Below are 20,535 nucleotides of genomic sequence, written 5' to 3' on the forward strand. Positions count from 1 at the left end.
ATTGATCTTAACCTTTATAATGAGAGATGGAGATTTTACAAAGCCAAATCATATAGTTATTCTATAGACTCTAAGTTCAAAGATTGAAATGCCTCTGATGTTCAATGGACGGTTGAACATATTGACGATGCTCAGCCCTAGAGTTGGAAAACACGTTGACGACATCACAAATATTAATCAGCATAACAAAATTGAATAGGCTATTATTTTTAACTTGGATTCTATTATTTTCACATTTTTTAATTAACTTTGGTAGAGTTTTTCTAGGAGAGAAGCCCATGTAGTTGCTCCTACCATAGGTATATGACTAGAGGTGAATACATATATGACTAGTTTTCGAAATTGTGACCAAAATACCACATATACCATTTGTATTGTTTTGGTTGATAATGAAATTGTTGAACTTTTTTACGTCGAAAATAATTGACCCTTTTTATATAAATCATTGTATTTGTATATTATGATAAAGATTTTGGTCACAAGCAACCAAAGGGAAATCCCAATGCAACCTAAAATTATGATAAATTGCCACCTGGGCACCAACTGCTTATAATTAAAGGACTACCTGACAAATTAACTTATCATTAAAGGCTTGAAGCTTGTGAGGCACAAGATGATATCCTCACAATCTCCATGTCCCAGTTGGCCATATTTGCTCCATCCATATGTGTATAGTTCACCAGACGATGAAACAGATATTGTATGCCGCCATCCACAAGCAACCAAGACCATCTTGTCACACTGCAACTTCAAACAAGCAAGACTTAGGCAATGAGGGAGTAAACCAAATATTTTCCATCTATTAGTATGCATGTACAAAATTGCTCATGAATCTTAACATTTACTATAACAAGTGAATTTCTCGAATGCTGATTCTAATATTAAAGCAAACAGCAAGACAAACTTTTGTCAAAAATCAAACTTACATTGCAATTTTTCCAAATTCCAGTCGATGTATCATATTCTAATCAGAAAAGGCAAGATGATACCAGTCTGAGGACATACATCAACAGAAACTTTCTCTGGAATACATCGATCATTTCTATCTCCTAATCCTAAATTTCTGTATCGTCCTCAACCCCATCCGTACAACTCTCCATTTGCAGTGATGGCCACACTATGTTCAGCACCAGCAGCAACCATTTTTATAGGTATTCCCTACAACATCAAAATTTACATGAGCCCAGTAGATAATGGTATAATTTGTTTGGTCATTTGATGCATTATATTTTGATGTTCAGTGCAGAAATAAAAAATGTTCATGACAAGATTGCAATATCAGTTTTTTTTGTTGGGTTCTTAGCCCGCTTCTTTCTTTCGTGTGTTTAAAATGGAGAACACTTACGTAATATAAAGTTGTTAAGATTTACAAATGCTTCCTGAAGACTAAGAGATCAATTGGTCAAGTTCTCTACCATTCAATTCCAAGAATCTTAGCAAATAGAAAAAGAGCAAGATATGGCAGGGGGAGTGGAATTGCAAACCTTGAAATGGAAAAATACAAATTATGACGGTTAGTATTGTTTTTGTGAGGTTCCTTTGAGGATCTAGCATTGCCGATCATGCCACTCCTCCACAAAAGGACTTGTATGACCAATAGAAAATAGATTGAGGATGTTTATTCCTATTTGTTAAGTATAAGGACTGATGCAATGTACAAAAATTGTAGTTTACACCCCAATATAGTCTTTTTCTCTTATAACTGGATCTAGGCCAAGGTAAGGAACAAATAGAGAAGAGATGAAATTTTCCACTATTTAAGCTATGCCCTGGCTCTCTTATATGAATCAGTGGCTCCCCTCCCTTCTGCTTTTTTCCTCCTGTTTGAGCTATGCCCTGCTCCTACAACTTTCATCTGTCTAACAATCTAAAAGTTTTGATTGTCTTATTACATCTAGCTAATCTAAATGTTCTAGGTATTTTGTCGCGCTCCTGTTGGCTCCCTTTTTCATCCATCCACGATCTCATCAAAGACAGAGAGTTAATATATCCGTTTTAAACTTGCTTTGAAAATGGGATGGATGAGAAGCAATTAGGTATATGGTGAAAGTAACTTCCCATTGTGTATTGATTGATTATTGAATACTAGCTCATTAAGTTTTATTTATTATTATTGGTAACCTTGATGAATGATGAATGTCTCCGAAAAGAGTACCTGGAATGTTTGAATCTTTTGTGGCACAAGGGAGGGAGTCCTCTGTGGTGCAAGTCCAAGTTGACCATTTTGACTCCGCCCCCAACTTCAATGAGTAGAGATAAAAGGAGAAAAAAAAAATACAAAGGTCAGACAAAATGAGAATGAACCAACTGATTACATGATGCAGATGACTTGTGGCTAAAACTTCCAAACAACTGGCGGAAGACTGATTTATCCTCACAGAATAAAACAAGGACTTCTATATGCATTGAAGTTAGCAGCCTATATATATATATATATATATATATATATATATATATATATATATATATATATAATTGTTATGCTGGATACCATATAAGAATTCGAATATCCAAATCTTTAGTTATGTGTGTGAATTTTCAAATGATTATTGTTACTTTGTGTTTCAACCAAAATAATATTTTTTTTTAATATAAGTAATATTAATTATATATATATATATATATATATATATATATATAAATCATTATTTACACTTGAATAGAAGGCAAGCGGGCACACTACAAGAAATGTTGCATTTTGCCAGGGGCAGAAGCCCTGTCAAAATGCAAAAAGCCTTGGCAAAAGGACGTTTGCCAGGAGCAGAATCCCAAGCAAATATGCCCATCGCAAATGGACATGCCAGGGCTTTAGCTCCTGGCAAAGTCGCTCCTGGCAAAGACCCTGGCACAACTCCTGGCAAAATGCGTCAAACAGAACACAGCCTTTTCTGTCCAAAGCAGTCATTTGCAGACCTTTTCAGAACACAGTCTGCGTCATGTCAATCCTTTTCAGAAAGATGTCAGGCGCTTTGCCAGGGGTTAACCCCTGGCAAATTGTGTACGAATTTTATAAAAAAAGAACGTTTTTATTTGTTATAAAATTCAAAATATTAAAATTTAATAATTAAAATAATTTTTAAACAGAATTTAAATTTTTTTCGAAAATTAATTCAATTTAATTATTAAAATATTTAAAATAAACGTTTTTAAATTGCTTTTTTTAAAAATTGTTTTAGTAATAAAAATTATTGGCAATTAAAGTAATAGCACACATAAAATATAAAATATTGTCTAGCAACATTGAAATTAAAATTGTGCAAATACTACATAAGTATCACAAGAGTAGGAATTGTGCTGGGAAGTATAAGAAACTTCCCCAAATTACAGACCTAGAAATGAATTAGATAAAGCCAATAAACTTCAATCCTCATCATGATCCTCATCATCCTCCTCATCTACCGGATAAGGGTCAACATTGGGACTTAAAAGCGGCGCACTAGTGTGGGAGGGACCTTGAGCCTGGGCTTGCCTAAACTGTGCCAGCTGCTCCTCATATGACCTTTGACGGTTAAGCAAATCTTGTATAACAGCTGCTTGACTTGCCATCTGTTGCGTTAATTGCTCTTGCGTCAAACGGTGAATAAGCTCCCGCATCTCTGGCGTCAGCTCAGGCTGCTGGGAGGACCCTTCACCATGATTGAGGGTTAGTCTTAGGGTTGATGCAACACTACCCTTCCGGTAGTTAGCAGCCAAGTTACCAAGACCGTATAGCTTTCCCTTCTTCTTGTCTCCAGCAACTTTTTTCCAAGTGTTGAAGGTCAAAGAATAATCAACAGTAGACCCATTAGAAATAGCCTCGGCAAGCTGCCGGTCATACTCCTCCTGTTCAAATAATAACAAAATATTTAAGGACAGAACTGGCAAGGATAATAACAGAGAAACAGTGTAAGGAGAGTGCAGTTAAACAGAGAAACTAATTTTGATAATAAACAAAATAAGGAAACTAATCATAAGAATGGCACTTATCATGTACATCAATTGCACACATTTGTTTATTTTTAGTTTTCTTGCAATCACATAACAGGTTTGGCAAGTTGTAATTGCTTATAGGATCTCTCAAAGAAATAAAATACGTATAAGCTTATGTTTATATAAAGATTAAGAACACATTGGCTGGTGCAACCTGTGATAAGTTCTAAATTCTATAATTATGTCAATGCTTATTATAATATCTAATATGAAAACTATATAGAATCAAGTGGCTTAAGTTAAGTTTCTATTATGCAATCATACTGCAGAATGCACATGGTCAAAATGAATAGAGTCAGCTAATCAGAGATATAAAATAGTACTATATTGCATAGATAAAAAAATCACAATCCTCCATGCTCAGATCAGACGCGGCTGTAACTCAATCCCACAAAACTGAGTACTAAGGTAAGGGTCACTCAAGCCTTATAATATCTATTTAGGCCATGTCTCTAGGCAATGAAGAACGGAACACATCCGCTCACGTGTCATGATGAAGGTGATGAATGATACAGAGGAAGTCCAAAGTTGCCGCAAGACATCTATAACATAAATTCATAAGCAATAACAGGGAAGATCCTTGTAAGAATCAACAAAGTCGATTAAAATTACCGCGGACAGATGGTTGGATGCAATAACAAGACTCATAAGTCAAATGACAATTCGAATTAAAAAAGTTGGGGCCAGACCACAATTCGAATTAAAAAAAATGTGCCAAATGACAAACAAGACAGAACTGGTACCAAACTGCAACAAAAATAGTGCAAAAATGCAAAACCAAAACTGAGAGATACGACAAGATTACCTGCACACTCCTAGCACGCTCGTCGCAGTATTGGCCGGACTTATTTTTGTGCGTTTTGTCGTGAAGCTCGTTAATAAACGGATCCCGACGTAACCTCCTAGCCTATTTGTCACAAGAAATAAAATTTAGTATTGATTTAAAACAATCTAAATTAAATGATATGGAAAAATAAATAAACGTATATTATTTTTACCATACGCTCAGCGTGCTCTCCGTTGCTTAAGCAACCACCAGTGTGAATGCATCCTCCCTTTTCCGACGCCCGATTCTTCTTTGCTTTGTTGGATTTTTCCTTGAACGCCTCAGACGCCCAATACTTAACCAATTCAGCAAAGATAGGCGGGCCAATCCAATGTGGCCGCTTTCTTGTCTCCTCAAACCGCATACGGGCTCTTCTAAGTAAATCCGAAAAACGTGCAGCAGCTCTGATATGAAAATTACGCTTCATTATATCATTATACACAGCTTCCCAAGAACACTTGGTCTGCATTATAACATATTAAACAAAATTAGTATACTATAACAATTATGCATATGAAATAAAATAAAAATTATGATATAGTTTTGAAGTAACCTGAAAGAGCCTAAACCAGCGCTCTTTTTCATTATCATCCACATCACTATATGTCTTCCAAAAGTGATGATAGCAGTTATGAATGATGGATCTGATTGCTTCAGCAGCCGGTTTGGAAGGCAAAAAGCTGAAACAATATAAACTCATAATTAAACATTATTACAACTTAAAATATACATAAAATAATTGAAATTGAACTTACGAGTTTCCACTAGGCCTTAAGATGAATCGACGAAGAGAATCTCTCGGATAATCTGGGAAAACATCATTAAACAACACCAGCTCTCCACCACCCTCTTCGACCACATTTTCTTGTTGGGGCTGTGGTGGGTTTTGTTGTTGTTGGGGTTGTGGTGGGTTTTGTTGTTGTTGGGGAACATGTGGGTTTTATTTTGGAGGGATTTGTTGTAGGGAAAAAGGTGGGTTTTGTTGTGGAGGGATTTGTTGTTGTTGGGGAAGGGGAAGGTTTTGTGGTGGGACTGAATATGGTGGTAAATGATAGGTCGGAGGAAGGAAGGTCCCATAAAGAGGTATGGTGCCATAATATCCAGGATGTACTGGAGGGCACATGTAAGTTGGATGAGGAGCAGAAGCCGTCGCAGGAGTAGCTACACTAGCTTGGGAGGACCCAGGTGATCCCTGGCTAGAAGATGCAGCAGATGCAGCAGATGCAGTAGATGCAGTAGAAATGACAGGCATCGGGTTTAATCTAGCCTCTGTCGCTGCGTCCACTAAGTGAGTATTATACCGCTTCCTGCTGTTGCCCTTGCTCTTTCCATCAGGTTTCGGAGGCATTTCTAGATAAGTATTTCAGACCAAAAACAAATTAGCTTAAAAAGCACTCTTTGGTAACAACAGGAACCATCGAACCATGATCTGTCCTCACAGAGAAGAAGCACCGAAATGGTAGTTTCAATTATGGCATGACTATATTTTTGTTTATAAAAGATCACTTTGTAGCAGAAGAAACAAAAAGAGCGAGAATAAAAGTTAATGCTCTATAGACAAGAAAAGATAATAACATTATGCTTTTCTAGTTTTTACCAACCAATGATATCAATCAGACTTAGTTTTCATTGCTCCAGAGTCAAAAAAATTGTTCACATGGTCCTAAGGTGACCTAACCATGATTAATATGAGACAGACAGATTAATACTAACTTTATCTTCCTATTTATTTTAGTTATATTATGCATAATCTTCAAAACTAACTAGCACACAAAAGTGTTTTCTCTACTCTATTATAGTACATCTTTACCCTCGAAATTATTAGTTTCAAATAAATTAACTGCATGTAAAGGTTTCAACAAAAGAGGATAAATAGCTGACATGCTAACATTTTGAAGTATTGACTTAACACAGTGATTGCAGAAGCATAGACAAAGTGACAAACTACTAGTTTAAACTAAGTGCAATGATTGTCTCAAATCATATTAGGCACCTTAATATTTGAGATTAGAGTAGACATTTATGCCATATCCGGGTTCTTAATATTTTCATCAATCATGTGAAAATAACAGCAAACACATGAAAAGAGTATAATTAAGAGAAAACATAAAGTTCAAAAGGCTGAATGACTGAAAGATTAACATTTAAATGTCATACAAAATTCTAATCCTAATTCCTAACTATCCTACATGTTACCAATTAATTCTTACACAACATGTGTTTATCCTACACAATCCACAAATATCCAAAATCAGTAGCTAAAGGAGAGAAATGAAGATAAGGAGGAATATAAATAGAGGGAATGTCAAAAGGAGTGGCTAAATATTAATTGATACAAATCTTATTCTATAGTCAGCTTGTATGAATGATAGTCTACTCTATCTTGTCTGTGGTGTCAAACAACAAAAAAGAAATTGAAGCTAAAAAGATTATTGTCACATACATATTCAAAATTGATTTTTTTTTGAAACAGCTTATATTTCAACAAGAGCCTTGCACAAGAAGTGCAAACGGCTGAAAGGATTACAAAGCCTTGAGGCACTTAGCTTAGCAAAGCCACCTAAAACGTGGGAGCCAAAACCAAGCCCAAAAACAAAACACCTTTACTGGAAAGCAACAAAAGTCTAACAGCAATCCTAAGAAAACAAAACACCAAACTGTCAACTGCAAACAGCTATCTATTAACAGATAAAAGGCGCAGCACAGGACCAAAACAGATGTGCCTCCAGTCACCCAAAAGCGGCTACAGCAGAGAAATCATTTTACGTTAAGCTAGCTTAATAATGAATAATGATCATAATTTAGATGGCTAAAGTTGTATGATATGTAACGCTTTGATCTTATCGCAATAGTTAGTTACCACTAATTCCCTTCCATATTAACAAGAGTCATCATTTTTAATATTCTTTTGACAAGACTTTTCAAAAGGTGCCTACCTTTAATTACCTTTCTTTAAATTATTAGATTAGATGTAATGAGAACATTGCAGTTTCATTCAAATTTCCAAATGAGTCCTGAAGTCTCAACTAACTCACTTTCATGTGTAACAGATCAATCAAATAATTTTATTGCCCCTAGTTGGGTGGTTGTCAAAAACAACAACATATTCTTGGTTATAATGGAGTGTGAATGACACACAATAAATCAAAAAGAACTACATATTAGAAAAGATACGCAAAAGATCAAAAGATAGAGCAACACCAATGTGCAAAAGATAGAGCAGCACCATTTAGACACACAACAACCATCTCAAAATAAATAAATAACAGAATGCTAAAAATTAACTCCAATGTGCAAAATTAACTACTTGTGTTAACATTTTACAAACACATTCTGAAACCTTTACAAGTAGGAGATTTGTGGTTGGGAGCAAACAATGTTTATAAAACAATACACATTCTGAATCAGCTAAGAAGAAGAATGGATCTTCTGAATCAGCTACTTGTGTTAACATTTTACAAACAAAAAACATGAATCTTATAAATCTTTGAACAAAATAAGAAAAAGAACGAGAAATTCAAGAATCTACACAAATCAAAGAGGAACAGATCTGATATATTGAAAACGAAAAAGAGATAGATAGATAGATAGATAGATACATACCTTAAAGTTGTGTTGTGATGTGCTTGGTTCTGTTAACAGAAGCGGTGGGTTGGATGCGACGGCGGGTTGTATTGAAAACGAAGTAGAAGAATGCGACGGCGGGTCGGGAACGTGATGAAAGGCAGCGGTGACGAACGACGGCAGCGGTTTACGGTGAAGGAAGGAAGAGGAGAGGCGCCGCTTGATCTTTAGGAATGAGACGCGTTGTAAGAATGAAGGAAAGAAGAGGAAAGCTGAAGCTTTCTAGGGTTTGATGAGAAATGTCCAAAATAGCCTTGTTTTGTTTTTTAAACCAAGGATAATCTTGTATTTTCATTAACGGTACATAGCGGTTCTAAACCGCTATGTATCGTTGCTCCGCTATTTGCCGCTATTAACTACTATGAATTAAACAACGACATATTCATTCATTTTGAAAATAATATCATTACAATTAGAACAATATAAAACTAATTCAACAATACACCAATTATAATAATCCAACAATACCTTAATTATAATCCAAAAACACTTTCATTGACTTGATCTCCTTCATCCAGATCCCCTTCAATATTGGGCTCTTCCAAACCAACATTATCCTCATCATTTTCATCTTCATTAGGAGTTAACAAAACAGCAGGATCAACATGATCCCCTTCAAATTGTGCATCGCGCCAACCTGTAACCGGCTCAACTTCAATTATCTCATTAACATTTGAAATTTCATCAGTTTGCTCAACTTCATCAGTTGGTTCTTCAGTCTCGATGCGACCCCTTGGTTTTGTTTTGATTGCAACTGACCATCCTCGTTTGCGTGGTTGAGTTGGGGGATAAGGAACATAGTACACTTGCCTAACATTATGTGCCATGATAAACGGATCATACACATTATACTTTTTGTCCACTCGAATGTCAACATTGTGGCTTATTTTGTTCATTTTTGTCCACCTAGGCGAGGGATCAAACCAGTCACAATAAAATAACACTACTTTATCCTGATTGTAAAATAACTCGTAAATGTGTTTGATGACGCCATAGAAGTCATCTGCACCTCCTTCCGTAACTCCTTTTACATATACACCACTGTTATATGTCTTCTTCCCCTCACTCCATGATTGGGTATGAAATTTATACCCATTTACGAAGTATGTATGATATTCAGTGGCACATTGTAAAGGACCTTGAGCTAAACCTCTTAAACGAAGTATTTGATCCGTTGGTTCGGTATCGAATACTTTTTGTTTAAACCAACCAGGAAAATATTCATGTATGTAACCAGGCGAATCATCACCAAATTCTTCATAAAAGGTATTAAATTCCCTATACCAAAATTAAAAACAAAGTTAGACGTGTTTTAACTTAATAAATAATATAATGGGAAAAATGTGTAATATTTTTGTTTTATACTCACTCAAGGTATGGTTTAACCTCCGCGCAATTAATTAAGACATGAACATGAGCTGATCGGTACTCTTTCGGATCTACCATCCAATGTTCCCTTGCCTTGCCAGAGTGGCGACCAGGTAGATTGAAAACTGATAAGGTCAACGGGTCTCTTTCACTGTCAACATAAACTTCATTTCGTGTAGTGGTTGGAACAAGCACACGGTCGATGAAGTAATGACCGAGAAAGTATGAGGTTTCCTTATGAACGTAAATAGCACAGATTGATCCTTCAATTTTAGCCCTATTTTTAATGGACCGTTTTGAATCTCCCATGAATCTTTCAAAAGGGTACATCCACCTATATTGAACAGGCCCGCCAAGCTTAGCCTCATATGCCAGATGCACCGGAAGATGTTCCATAGAGTCAAAAAAACCTGGCGGAAAAAATTGCTCAAGCTGACATAGTATGATTGGAATTAACTTGTCTAATTTCTCAAGTTCATCGACTCTCAAAGTTGAAGCACAAATGTTTTTAAAAAATTGACTGATCTCAGTGAGTGGATTTAACACATGGGAAGGCAGTGAACTAAATGCACTTGGGAGTAAGTGCTCCATGAAAACATGATTATCATGACTTTTCATTCCATTTACCCTTCCAGTTTTAACATCGGCACACCTGCCCAAGTTAGAACAATATCCGTCAGGCATTCTCAAATCTTTCAACCATTGACAAACTGCCTTAGCTTCTTCGGAAGTTAGAGTGTATATTGCCTTGGGTTTCAACAACTTTCCATTCGGTTGAGGTTTTAACTCCAAGTCCTTTCTTTTACAATACACTTCTAAGTCTTTTCTTGCTTTCTCATTATCTTTTGTTTTCCCTTTAACATCCATCACTGTGTTAAATATGTTGTCAAAAAAATTCTTCTCAATGTGCATTACATCAAGATTATGTCTGAGCAAGTTATCTTTCCAATAGGGGAGGTCCCAAAATATACTCTTTTTTGTCCAGTGGTGGTCAACTCCGTATCCTGGTATTGGGACAGTTGTGCCAAAATCAGTGACTTTAGGATAATCACTAACTCTTGTGCACACCTCTTCTGATGTGATTTTTGGGGGCGGGCCAGCTACTACTCTCGTATCCTTCAGGAAGCCATTCTTACTTCTTCTAAACGGGTGATTATGAGGCAAGAAACAACGATGATCAAACCACGAACTTTTCCCTCCATGTTCCAAAGTAAACGCCTTCCTATTTTCCATACAATGTGGACAAGCCATTTTTCCATGGGTGCTCCAACCAGACAACATGCCATACGCTGGAAAATCATTAATTGTCCACATCAAAGATGCTCTCATTAGAAAATTCTGTTTGGTTGAAATATCGTATGTCAATTCACCAATCCACAACCTCCTCAAATCATCAATTAAAGGTTCTAGAAACACATCTATGCCTGCTTTAGGGTTATCTGGCCCTGGAACAACACACGCCAAATACATGTACGGCTTTGTCATGCACATCTCAGGAGGGAGATTGTAGGGGGTTACAATGATCGGCCAACAAGAATAGGGTTTCGCTGATGCCTGGATATATGGAGTAAAACCATCAGAGCACAATCCAAGTCTTACATTACGCGGATCTGCTGCAAAATCAGGATATACTTCATCAAAGTGTTTCCAAGCTTCACCATCAGATGGATGTCGCATGACTCCAGGAATTTTGTTTGAATAATGCCACGTCATATGCCTAGCAGTTTTCATCGATGCAAACAATCTTTGTAATCTTGGTATTATTGGCAAGTAAAACATTGTCTTATTCGGAATCCTCCCACTCTTGGTTAGACGATACCGTGGACTCTCACAAAATTTGCATTCCACCAATGCTCCGTCATTTTTCCCAAATTCATTGTCATAAAACAACATGCAACCGTTTATGCAACAATCAATCTTATCAACTTTTAATCCCAACTTCATCACCAACCTCTCAGCGTCATAATAAGTTGCTGGCAAATTTTCTTTAAAAGGAGTCACATCCAACAACATCTCTGTAATTTCATCCACACCTTTATCAGCAACACCATAATTTGCCTTATGAGCTAAAAGTCTGACACACATTGATAACTTTGATTGCGTACACCCTTCAAACAGCGGGACATTACATTCACTCAACAACTGGTAAAATCTCTGGGCTTGCTCATTTGGGGGTTCTTCACCTTGTTCATCTTCACCATCATCATTGTAAGACAATTCCACACCTAAAGCATCAGCGACCATATCATTCATCATGTTGAATTGCTCATTGTCATCCACATTTATTCCACTACTTGAAGCTTGTGCATTGACTCCCGCCCCAAAATTTTGAAATTGTTCACCGTTATAAATCCAAACCCAATAATCAGGCATAAATCCAACTTTTTCCAAGTGTTTCTTCACTTCATTGGGATCAGTCTTTATATATCTACACGCACATTTAAGACACGGACATCTTATCCCTCCCTCATTTTGACAAACTTGTTGTCCCCATGCCCATGAAATAAATCCGTGAATTCCTTGGACAAAATGGGGTTTTAATCCTCTTCTTCCCGGAAACGTTCTGTCATACATCCAACTACGATAATGCTGATAATACTCCATCTTTGTCACGTTCAACTATAACATTCACATATTTAAAATATTAGTAATTAAACTATAACGTTCACATATTAAAATATTACTTAATGTTGTTTTTGTACTAACTAACATAAATTGCATTAAATTTCTTTACGCGCAAATCATATTACTAACTAAATTATTATTTTTACTAACTAACCTAAATTGCGCTAAATTTCGTTACGCGGTAATTTTTTTAACGCGGAATTGATTTTAATAAACAAATTTCTTTACTTAAGAAATAGTTTGTAGTTAAAAATTATTTTTTTACACAACTTTTTTTCCCTAATTTTAACAGCTTTACCTTAGAAATTTTTTCTTTAAAAATTTTATTACAGAAAAATTGAAATATATTTCAAAAAAAACTTGAAAATGAAAATATTATAACATCATCCATATCAATAGTATTTATACTAAATTGCGCTAAATTTCTTTACGCGGTAATTTTTTTAACGTAGAATTGATTTTAATAAACAAATTTCTTTACTTAAGAATAGTTTGTAGTTAAAAATTATTTTTTACACAATTTTTTTTCCTAATTTTAACAGCTTTACCTTAAAAAAAAATTTCTTTAAAAATTTTATTACAGAAAAATTGAAATATATTTCAAAAAAAACTTGAACATGAAAATATTATAACATCATCCATATCAGTAGTATTTATAAGTAGAAAAAACTACTAACTTGTTGAAGCTTGATGATAGAACAGATCCAAACAGCAACAAGGATGGCAAGGGAACAACAAGAGGCAATAAACTTGGACACTGTTGCACATTAAATAAGTGAAAAAAAATAAGTAAATAAGCAATCAAAAAATATAACATGAAATTATAACAAGTGAAAAGAGTTATACCTAATGAAATAAGTTTAATTAAGATGGGAAAGAACAAATTTTTTTTCTAAGGTTGAGAGTGATTTTTTCTAACTGGAGAGGCATTTTTCCTAAATGTGGAGAGGAGTTATGCCTGAATGAATGATACGGTGCTCATATTGCAAATATTATAGATCTGCAATTTGCCAGGAGCCCAGCCAGGAGCTACCCCTGGCAAATCTCGGTCACCAACTTCAATACATAGCCGCAGGCCTACAAAAAAGTTGTCAGCAATTTGCCAGGGCCTTCTGCATTTTGCCAGGGGTTCAGCCCCTGGCATGTCAGCTTTTCAGAATTTTGTCAAATCTTCTGCATAATGCAGAGATTCCCTTGACTATTGGGACTCAAATTTGAATTAAAATTTCCCGCCCAAAATTTGCCAGGGGTTACTGCGCTTTGCCAGGGGTTTGCTCCTGGCTTATTGTAAAGTTTGTAAATGCAATTTGCCAGGGGTTTCCCTGGCATTACTCTTGGCAAATTTGCCAGGAGCATCAGCTCCTGGCATTATTCCCTGGCAAATCGCAACATTTCTTGTAGTGGCAACAAGCTGCGCCGCTAGACCTTTTTGGATGACAAAACCAATTCTCATGAACACAACATTCATGGACCTAGGAGACATGACATTGCTATGCATGACCTTTTGAACTCTATGTAGAAGGTCAACAGCCTCTGGTGCTAGGAAACCAAAAGTGTTAAAAGCAAATGGTATAAAAGCATGTTGATTGTCAGAAAACACTTTATCATGTTTGGCCACTTTGCTTGACGCAGCTTTTAGGGCTGCCTAGGTATACACCGTCTTATTTTACCTTCGGTACCCACAAGGCTGGCTATGTGGAAGCACTTTGGGTTTAAGCCAATACAAGATGCTGATCGGAATTTTCTTTTCCAAGGTAACATTGACATCATAGTCAATTTTAAGGGAATCACATTGTGTCTCAAAACACTGAGCAGTTCTGAATATGATGATGACATTTAGGATTCAGTTCACAATTTTTGTTAAAATGGGTGGAAATGATAATGTTACCGATATTGCTCTAGTTGTCTAGGCTTTGGATATTGTGTTTAGTTTCATGTTATTTCATTCTTTATTTTCCTGTTTGATATCCGTTTGTGGTAGTTAAAGGGTATGTGTCTAGAAACTTGATAATGTTGTTACTACTACTGTGGTTTAAACTTGTATTGTGTATTCTGCAGTACCTTTGTTATTATACCTATTATCCTTTTACACTAAAGATGGCTGATATGAAAATGAGATGCATATTATGGATGTTGTTGTTGTTGTTGTTGTTGTTGTTGGTGTTTGTTTTGCATCTTTTTTTGTGATTGTGTCGGATTAAGTAAGGCTTGTGAAAATACAAGTGCCATGTTTTAATGTTACTACTCAAACTCAAAAGCATGAACATAATTTTCTCATTAAAGCTATTAATTTTGTAAAATTGATAATGTAAAAATATCAATCTTACTTCAATAATATGTAAAAATTATTTGCTTGGACATTAAGGTAAAAATTAATGCTTTTGAGAAAATTAATAACCTACTTCAATATTGTAAAAATATGTTTCTGGAACATTAAGGTATCAATCTTACAAGATGTCACATGATTTAACTATAAGTATTTGCTTGGACATGATCTGTGTCAATGTTCAAGTTCTCAATATCATAAGATATTATGTTTGGCAATGTGCAAAACATGTTTGTTGTCCGTACCGGTCTGTGTACCGTTAATCTCATATTCATGTCTCAAAATTTGCATCTTTGCCATTACATTGGTAAGTTTATTGAGGAGTGTAGACACCATTTTTTATGATTCTACATCTTTATTTCACGCAACAATCTTTCATTCCTTAGACATTGGTAAAACTCAATATTGAGGAGAAGATTTTCATTTTGAAATGGGCAAATATAACTTACTTACGAAATACAATTAGAGTTCCCAAAATTCTTTGCACATGTGATCGATGCATTTCTACAATATGACTATGGTGTTTTCATAGAAGAACTAAATCATTGATTGATGTGTTGTTAAAGGGTATTTCATAAAACAAAAAATTGAATTGAGTTATAGAGTAGGTTTATTGCTTTGTACAGTGAAAATGAGACAAAATTTAATTAAAGATATGGAAATATATTGACATTTAATTGTACTATATTGTCATTTAATTGTACTCATCTCCTACTATAATCAGAATATATATATATATATATATATATATATATATATATATATATATATATATATATATATATATATATATATATATATATAGGAAACATTATTTACACTTGAATAGAAGGCAAACGGGCAACAAGCTGCGCCGCTAGACCTTTTTGGATGACAAAACCAATTCTCGTGAACACAACATTGATGGACCTAGGAGACATGACATTGCTATGCATGACCTTTTGAACTCTATGTAGAAGGTGAACAACCTCTGGTGCTAGGAAACCAAAAGTGTCAAAAGCAAATGGTATAAAAGCATGTTGATTGTCAGAAAACACTTTCTCATGTTTGGCCACTTTGCTTGACGCAGCTTTTAGGGCTGCCTGTCCTACGGTAAAAGGTCTGACACCTATTCCCACAAGTGGTATGGTCTCTTATTAAATATAATACAACAAAGTCGAATATCAATCAAGAATGCGATCACGAACTGTTCAAGGAAGTTGCAGAAACGTTATGCTCCGGCTTTGATGCGGGAATTGAAAGTATGGTGGAAGACATGGTTCACAACAAAGAGGGAGAACACGGAGGGTTTTACACTTGTATAATTGAAAAGGAAGGAAAATGTGCCTCTGTTGCTGTTTTTAGGGCACATGCAACAAAAGGTTTTGTGGAAATCCCTATTGTGGCTACCGGGGAATCCTTTAGATCGCAAGGTCTCTGTAAATGATTGATGCATTAGATCGAGCATTGTGTAAAAGGATTAGGTATACACCGTCTTATTTTGCCTTCGGTACCCACAACGCTGGCTATGTGGAAGCACTTTGGGTTTAAGCCAATACAAGATGTTGATCGGAATTTTCTTTTCCAAGATAACCTTGACATCATAGTCAATTTTAAGGGAATCACATTGTGTCTCAAAACATTGAGCAGTTCTGAATATGATGATGACGTTTAGGATTCATTTCACAATTTTTGTTATAATGGGTGGAAATGATAATGTTACTGATATTGCTCTAGTTGTCTAGGCTTTGGATATTGTGTCTAGTTTCCTGTTATTTCATTCTTTATTTTCCTGTTTGATATCCGTTTGTGGTAGTTAAAGGGTATGTGTCTAGAAACTTGATAATGTTGTTACTACTACTGTGGTTTAAACTTGTATTGTGTATTCTGCAGTACCTTAGTTATTATACCTATTATCCTTTTACACTAAAGATGACTGATATGAAAATGAGATGTATATTATGGATGTTGTTGTTGTTATTTGTTTTGCATCTTTTTTTGTGATTGTGTCGGGTTAAGTAAGGCTTGTGAAAATACAAGTGCCATGTTTTAATGTTACTACTCAAACTCAAAAGCATGAACATAATTTTCTTATTAAAGCTATTAATTTTGTAAAATTGATAATGTAAAAATATCAATCTTACTTCAATAATATGTAAAAATTATTTGCTTGGACATTAAGGTAAAAATTAATGCTTTTGAGAAAATTAATAACCTACTTCAATAATGTAAAAATATGTTTCTTGAACATTAGGGGATCAATCTTACAAGATGTCACATGATTTAACTATAAGTATTTGCTTGGACATGATCTGTGTCAATGTTCAAGTTCTCAATATCATAAGATATTATGTTTGGCAATGTGCAAAACATGTTTGTTGTCCGTACCGGTCTGTGTACCGTTAATCTCATATTCATGTCTCAAAATTTGCATCTTTGCCATTACATTCGTAAGTTTATTGAGGAGTGTAGACACCATTTTTTATGATTCTACATCTTTATTTCACGCAACAATCTTTCATTCCTTAGACATTGGTAAAACACAATATTGAGGAGAAGGTTTTCATTTTGAAATGGGCAAATATAACTTACTTACGAAATACAATTAGAGTTCCCAAAATTCTTTGCACATGTGATCGATGCATTTCTACAATATGACTAAGGTGTTTTCATAGAAGAACTAAATCATTGATTGATGTGTTGTTAAAGGGTATTTCATAAAACAAAAAATTGAATTGAGTTATGGAGTAGGTTTATTGCTTTGTATAGTGAAAATGAGACAAAAGTTAATTAAAGATATGGAAATATATTGACGTTTAATTGTACTATATTGACATTTACTCATCTCCTACTATAATCAGAATATATATATATATATATATATATATATATATATATATATATATTCTGTCAAGCAATAAATTATTATTGATTTAGAAGTTATTTGTTGAGATTATCCTCATTTGACATAAAATCTACAATGAGTGTAATCTAAATATTTAACTGTGTTTTTGTATAAAAAAAACAAAATATTAGCAAATTACAATAATTTGTCCCTTAATTTAATCTCAGATAACACTTGCCTCCTCTATTTTTTTTGTTTTTTAATTTAATCATTTATGTTATAAAATGTCAATATTGTTATCCTTTTATATTCAAATAAATAAATCAAAAACTCAAAAATATTTGTTTATTTTGAAAATTAACTAATCCCTACATGAATGTTGATATTTTGAAAGTTATCACGAGTTTTCAAAATTTGATTACACCACAATAATGTTTATATTTTAAAAATAGTCATGAGTTTTCAAATTTTTATCATATCGAGTTTCTCATATTAGTAAATAAAAATTAGCATTTGTAAGTAAAATAAAATAAAACCCGCAACGGGTGTGTTGCAAAAAATTTAACAGAATTTTTCATATAAAAAAATATATTTAACAGAAGTATTACATTAATGTTGATAATTTTGATTTAATATTTTTTAAAATTTCATAATATTATCAATATAATTATTTTGTATATAATTATCACAATGTTATGGGGGTCGTGCGAATGCAATGGTCTTTTACTAGTTATGAAACAATAAAGAGATAATGGGAGTGAAGTTTGACTAAGTCATTAAAACCCACACTATAATAAAACAAATATATATGTATGTGTGTGTGTGTGTGTGTGTGTGTGTGTGTGTGTATATATATATATATATATATATATATAGGGGGCTGTTAACTTGCACCCACCTAAAAACACTAAGGTGCAAGTTAACAAGCTGCACCTACTTGTACTTTACTAAAACACCCTTTTGTCTCTATTAAACTTTATTTTAATTAAAAGGACATTTTTGTAAATAGCATAAATAATATTTGTTTATAATAGAAAAACATGGGTGTTTTGGTAAATAACTAGTAGGTGCAGCTTGTTAACTTGCACCTACTAGTACTTTACTAAAACACCCTTTTGTCTCTATTAAACTTTATTTTAATTAAAAGGACATTTTTGTAAATAGCATAAATAATATTTTTTTATAATAGAAAAACATGGGTGTTTTGGTAAATAACTAGTAGGTGCAGCTTGTTAACTTGCATCTTAGTGTTTTTAGGTGGGTGCAAGTTAACAGCCCCCATATATATATGTGTGTGTGTGTGTGTGTGTGTGTGTGTGTGTGTGTGTGTGTGTGTGTGTAGTGGACTGCTAACATACATCCATCTAAAAACACTAAGGTGCAAGTTAGCAAGCTACACCCACCTAAAATTATTAAGATGCAAGTTAGCAACCTACACCCACTTGATTATTTACACTCATTTTTATAAGTATTATTAAGGTGCAAGTTAGCAACCTTCACTAATATACACCCACTTTCATCATTCCAAATATTGTTTCCTTAAAAGTTTGTTTTTATTACATATTTTGTACCTTAAGCATGTCATTGTCTTTTTTGTTTCTTTTTTTAAGGATTTTTTTTAAACTAGTTACAAACTTGCCCTTCTATTTAAAATTAATTAGAATATTAACAAAAGGGTGTTTTAGTAAATTAAAAGTGGGTGCAGCTTGCTAACTTGCACCTTAGTGTTTTTAGGTGGGTGTAAGTTAGCAGATATATATATATATATATATATACTAGTTTAGAGACCCGGCGTTGCCCGGGTTAGATATTAAATAAGTTTTATAAGTTTGTGTGCACGAATACACGTGTCAGTATATTAGATTGAATTTATTTAAATTTACAATTATAATAATATCATAAAAAAATATAAATATTTCAAAAAAAATTAAAAATAAATATAAATGATGAGATGAATGTCCAATGCAAGAATAAAAAGTGTAACAAAATCAATAATGAATTAGTCCAAGTGGTAATAGTTTTGGGTCCCTTTAAACATGGACTATTACTTTCCCACCCTATTGCCTTCTCCCGCGCCCTGTAAAATTTCCAAAAATGCCCTTGTGCATTCCGGATTTTAAAATTCGAATTCATGTTTACTATTTCGGATTTTATAATCCGGACAATTCTTCTGTATAATCAGCCATCAGACTCTCTCACATTTCAACAGTTTTGAGTTTTGCTTTTAAAAACAACAAAAAAAACTAAGTAAAAAATGCTAAAAATGTAAAAATAGTACCAAAAAATTCTAAAAATCAAATAAAACTAAAGCAAATTTTTTCAGATTTTTCTGAGAATATGAAAAATTAATAAAAATGAAAAATGGGTCTAAACGATGGAATTTTGGATTTTGAGGGGCGGAGTCCCGTAAGAAGTCCCTTCTATGGGAGTGATGGTCCTTGAATTTTTTCTGATTTTCTGGGGAAGTTTCGGAGCAACCGATCAAGTAGCCCAAAAACCCGATTTTTGACTAAGAACAGGTAACAATGACCCAAAAACAAAAGGATGAGAGTTAGGAAGATTAATATTGTACCTAAAATGACTATCCATGTTACAAACATGTTTAGAATTTGTGCTGATACAGTTCGGATTATATATATTGAGAATGAATGTGGAAGTGACACGTGGCATAAAAAACCTTACTTTATATATATACTATTGATTGATTGATGTGTAGTTTGTTGAGATAAAAAATACTGAGTGCATAAGATCAAAAGTTTGTTGAGATATTTATGTTAAATAAAATATTGGTTTTTAAAAATAGAAAAAATAACAAAAATATTGAGAATGAATGTGGAAGTGACACGTGGCATAAAAAAACCTTACTTTATATATATACTATTGATTGATTGATGTGTAGTTTGTTGAGATAAAAAATACTGAGTGCATAAGATCAAAAGTTTGTTGAGATATTTATGTTAAATAAAATATTGG

At 34.0% G+C, this 20,535-nt stretch overlaps 2 protein-coding genes and 1 long non-coding RNA gene across 4 annotated transcripts; 1 reads left to right on the forward strand and 2 right to left on the reverse strand.

The window, feature by feature from the left end:
* The first annotated feature begins 1,012 nt into the window (after positions 1–1,012).
* On the forward strand, positions 1,013–2,574 carry LOC146942680 (uncharacterized). The gene is made up of 2 exons (XR_015032822.1): positions 1,013–1,151; positions 1,242–2,574. It is a non-coding gene; the product is annotated as an uncharacterized LOC146942680 (long non-coding RNA).
* A 644-nt stretch (positions 2,575–3,218) lies between these two features.
* On the reverse strand, positions 3,219–6,143 carry LOC146942681 (uncharacterized). Its single transcript, XM_085750052.1, has 6 exons — positions 5,907–6,143; positions 5,551–5,729; positions 5,349–5,475; positions 4,968–5,258; positions 4,775–4,876; positions 3,219–3,822 (listed from the first exon to the last, which is right to left on the reverse strand). Exons 1-6 carry the CDS (start codon positions 6,141–6,143, stop codon positions 3,361–3,363), a joined length of 1,398 nt encoding a protein of 465 aa, XP_085606178.1. The 3' UTR covers positions 3,219–3,360.
* LOC146942682 (uncharacterized) lies at positions 5,709–13,327 on the reverse strand. 2 transcript variants are annotated; one of them, XM_085756735.1, is made up of 4 exons: positions 13,090–13,327; positions 9,789–12,406; positions 8,399–9,697; positions 5,709–6,145 (listed from the first exon to the last, which is right to left on the reverse strand). In XM_085756735.1, exons 2-3 carry the CDS (start codon positions 12,389–12,391, stop codon positions 8,893–8,895), a joined length of 3,408 nt encoding a protein of 1,135 aa, XP_085612861.1. In that variant the 5' UTR covers positions 12,392–12,406; positions 13,090–13,327; the 3' UTR covers positions 5,709–6,145; positions 8,399–8,892. The 2 variants fall into 2 exon arrangements, with proteins under 2 accessions (XP_085612861.1, XP_085612862.1); XM_085756736.1 differs by lacking the exon at positions 5,709–6,145 and having other exon boundaries at positions 9,565–12,406.
* Positions 13,328–20,535: the final 7,208 nt, after the last annotated feature.

The sequence above is a fragment of the Medicago sativa genome, chromosome 3 (genome assembly GCF_051527215.1).
Source record: "Medicago sativa cultivar Bolivia chromosome 3, Bolivia_mono, whole genome shotgun sequence".
NCBI lineage: Eukaryota > Viridiplantae > Streptophyta > Magnoliopsida > Fabales > Fabaceae > Medicago > Medicago sativa.

Excerpts from the sequence above, each read along its gene's own strand:
- LOC146942682 (XM_085756735.1), bottom strand. The coding sequence starts at position 12,391 with ATGGAGTATTATCAGCATTATCGTAGTTGGATGTATGACAGAACGTTT. Across the intron at positions 9,698-9,788 it reads GAGGTTAAACCATACCTTGA|GGAATTTAATACCTTTTATG; the intron begins GTGAGTATAAAA and ends ATTTTGGTATAG.
- LOC146942681 (XM_085750052.1), bottom strand. The coding sequence starts at position 6,143 with ATGCCTCCGAAACCTGATGGAAAGAGCAAGGGCAACAGCAGGAAGCGG. Across the intron at positions 5,476-5,550 it reads TTAAGGCCTAGTGGAAACTC|CTTTTTGCCTTCCAAACCGG; the intron begins GTAAGTTCAATT and ends ATATTGTTTCAG. Across the intron at positions 4,877-4,967 it reads GAGAGCACGCTGAGCGTATG|GCTAGGAGGTTACGTCGGGA; the intron begins GTAAAAATAATA and ends TGTGACAAATAG.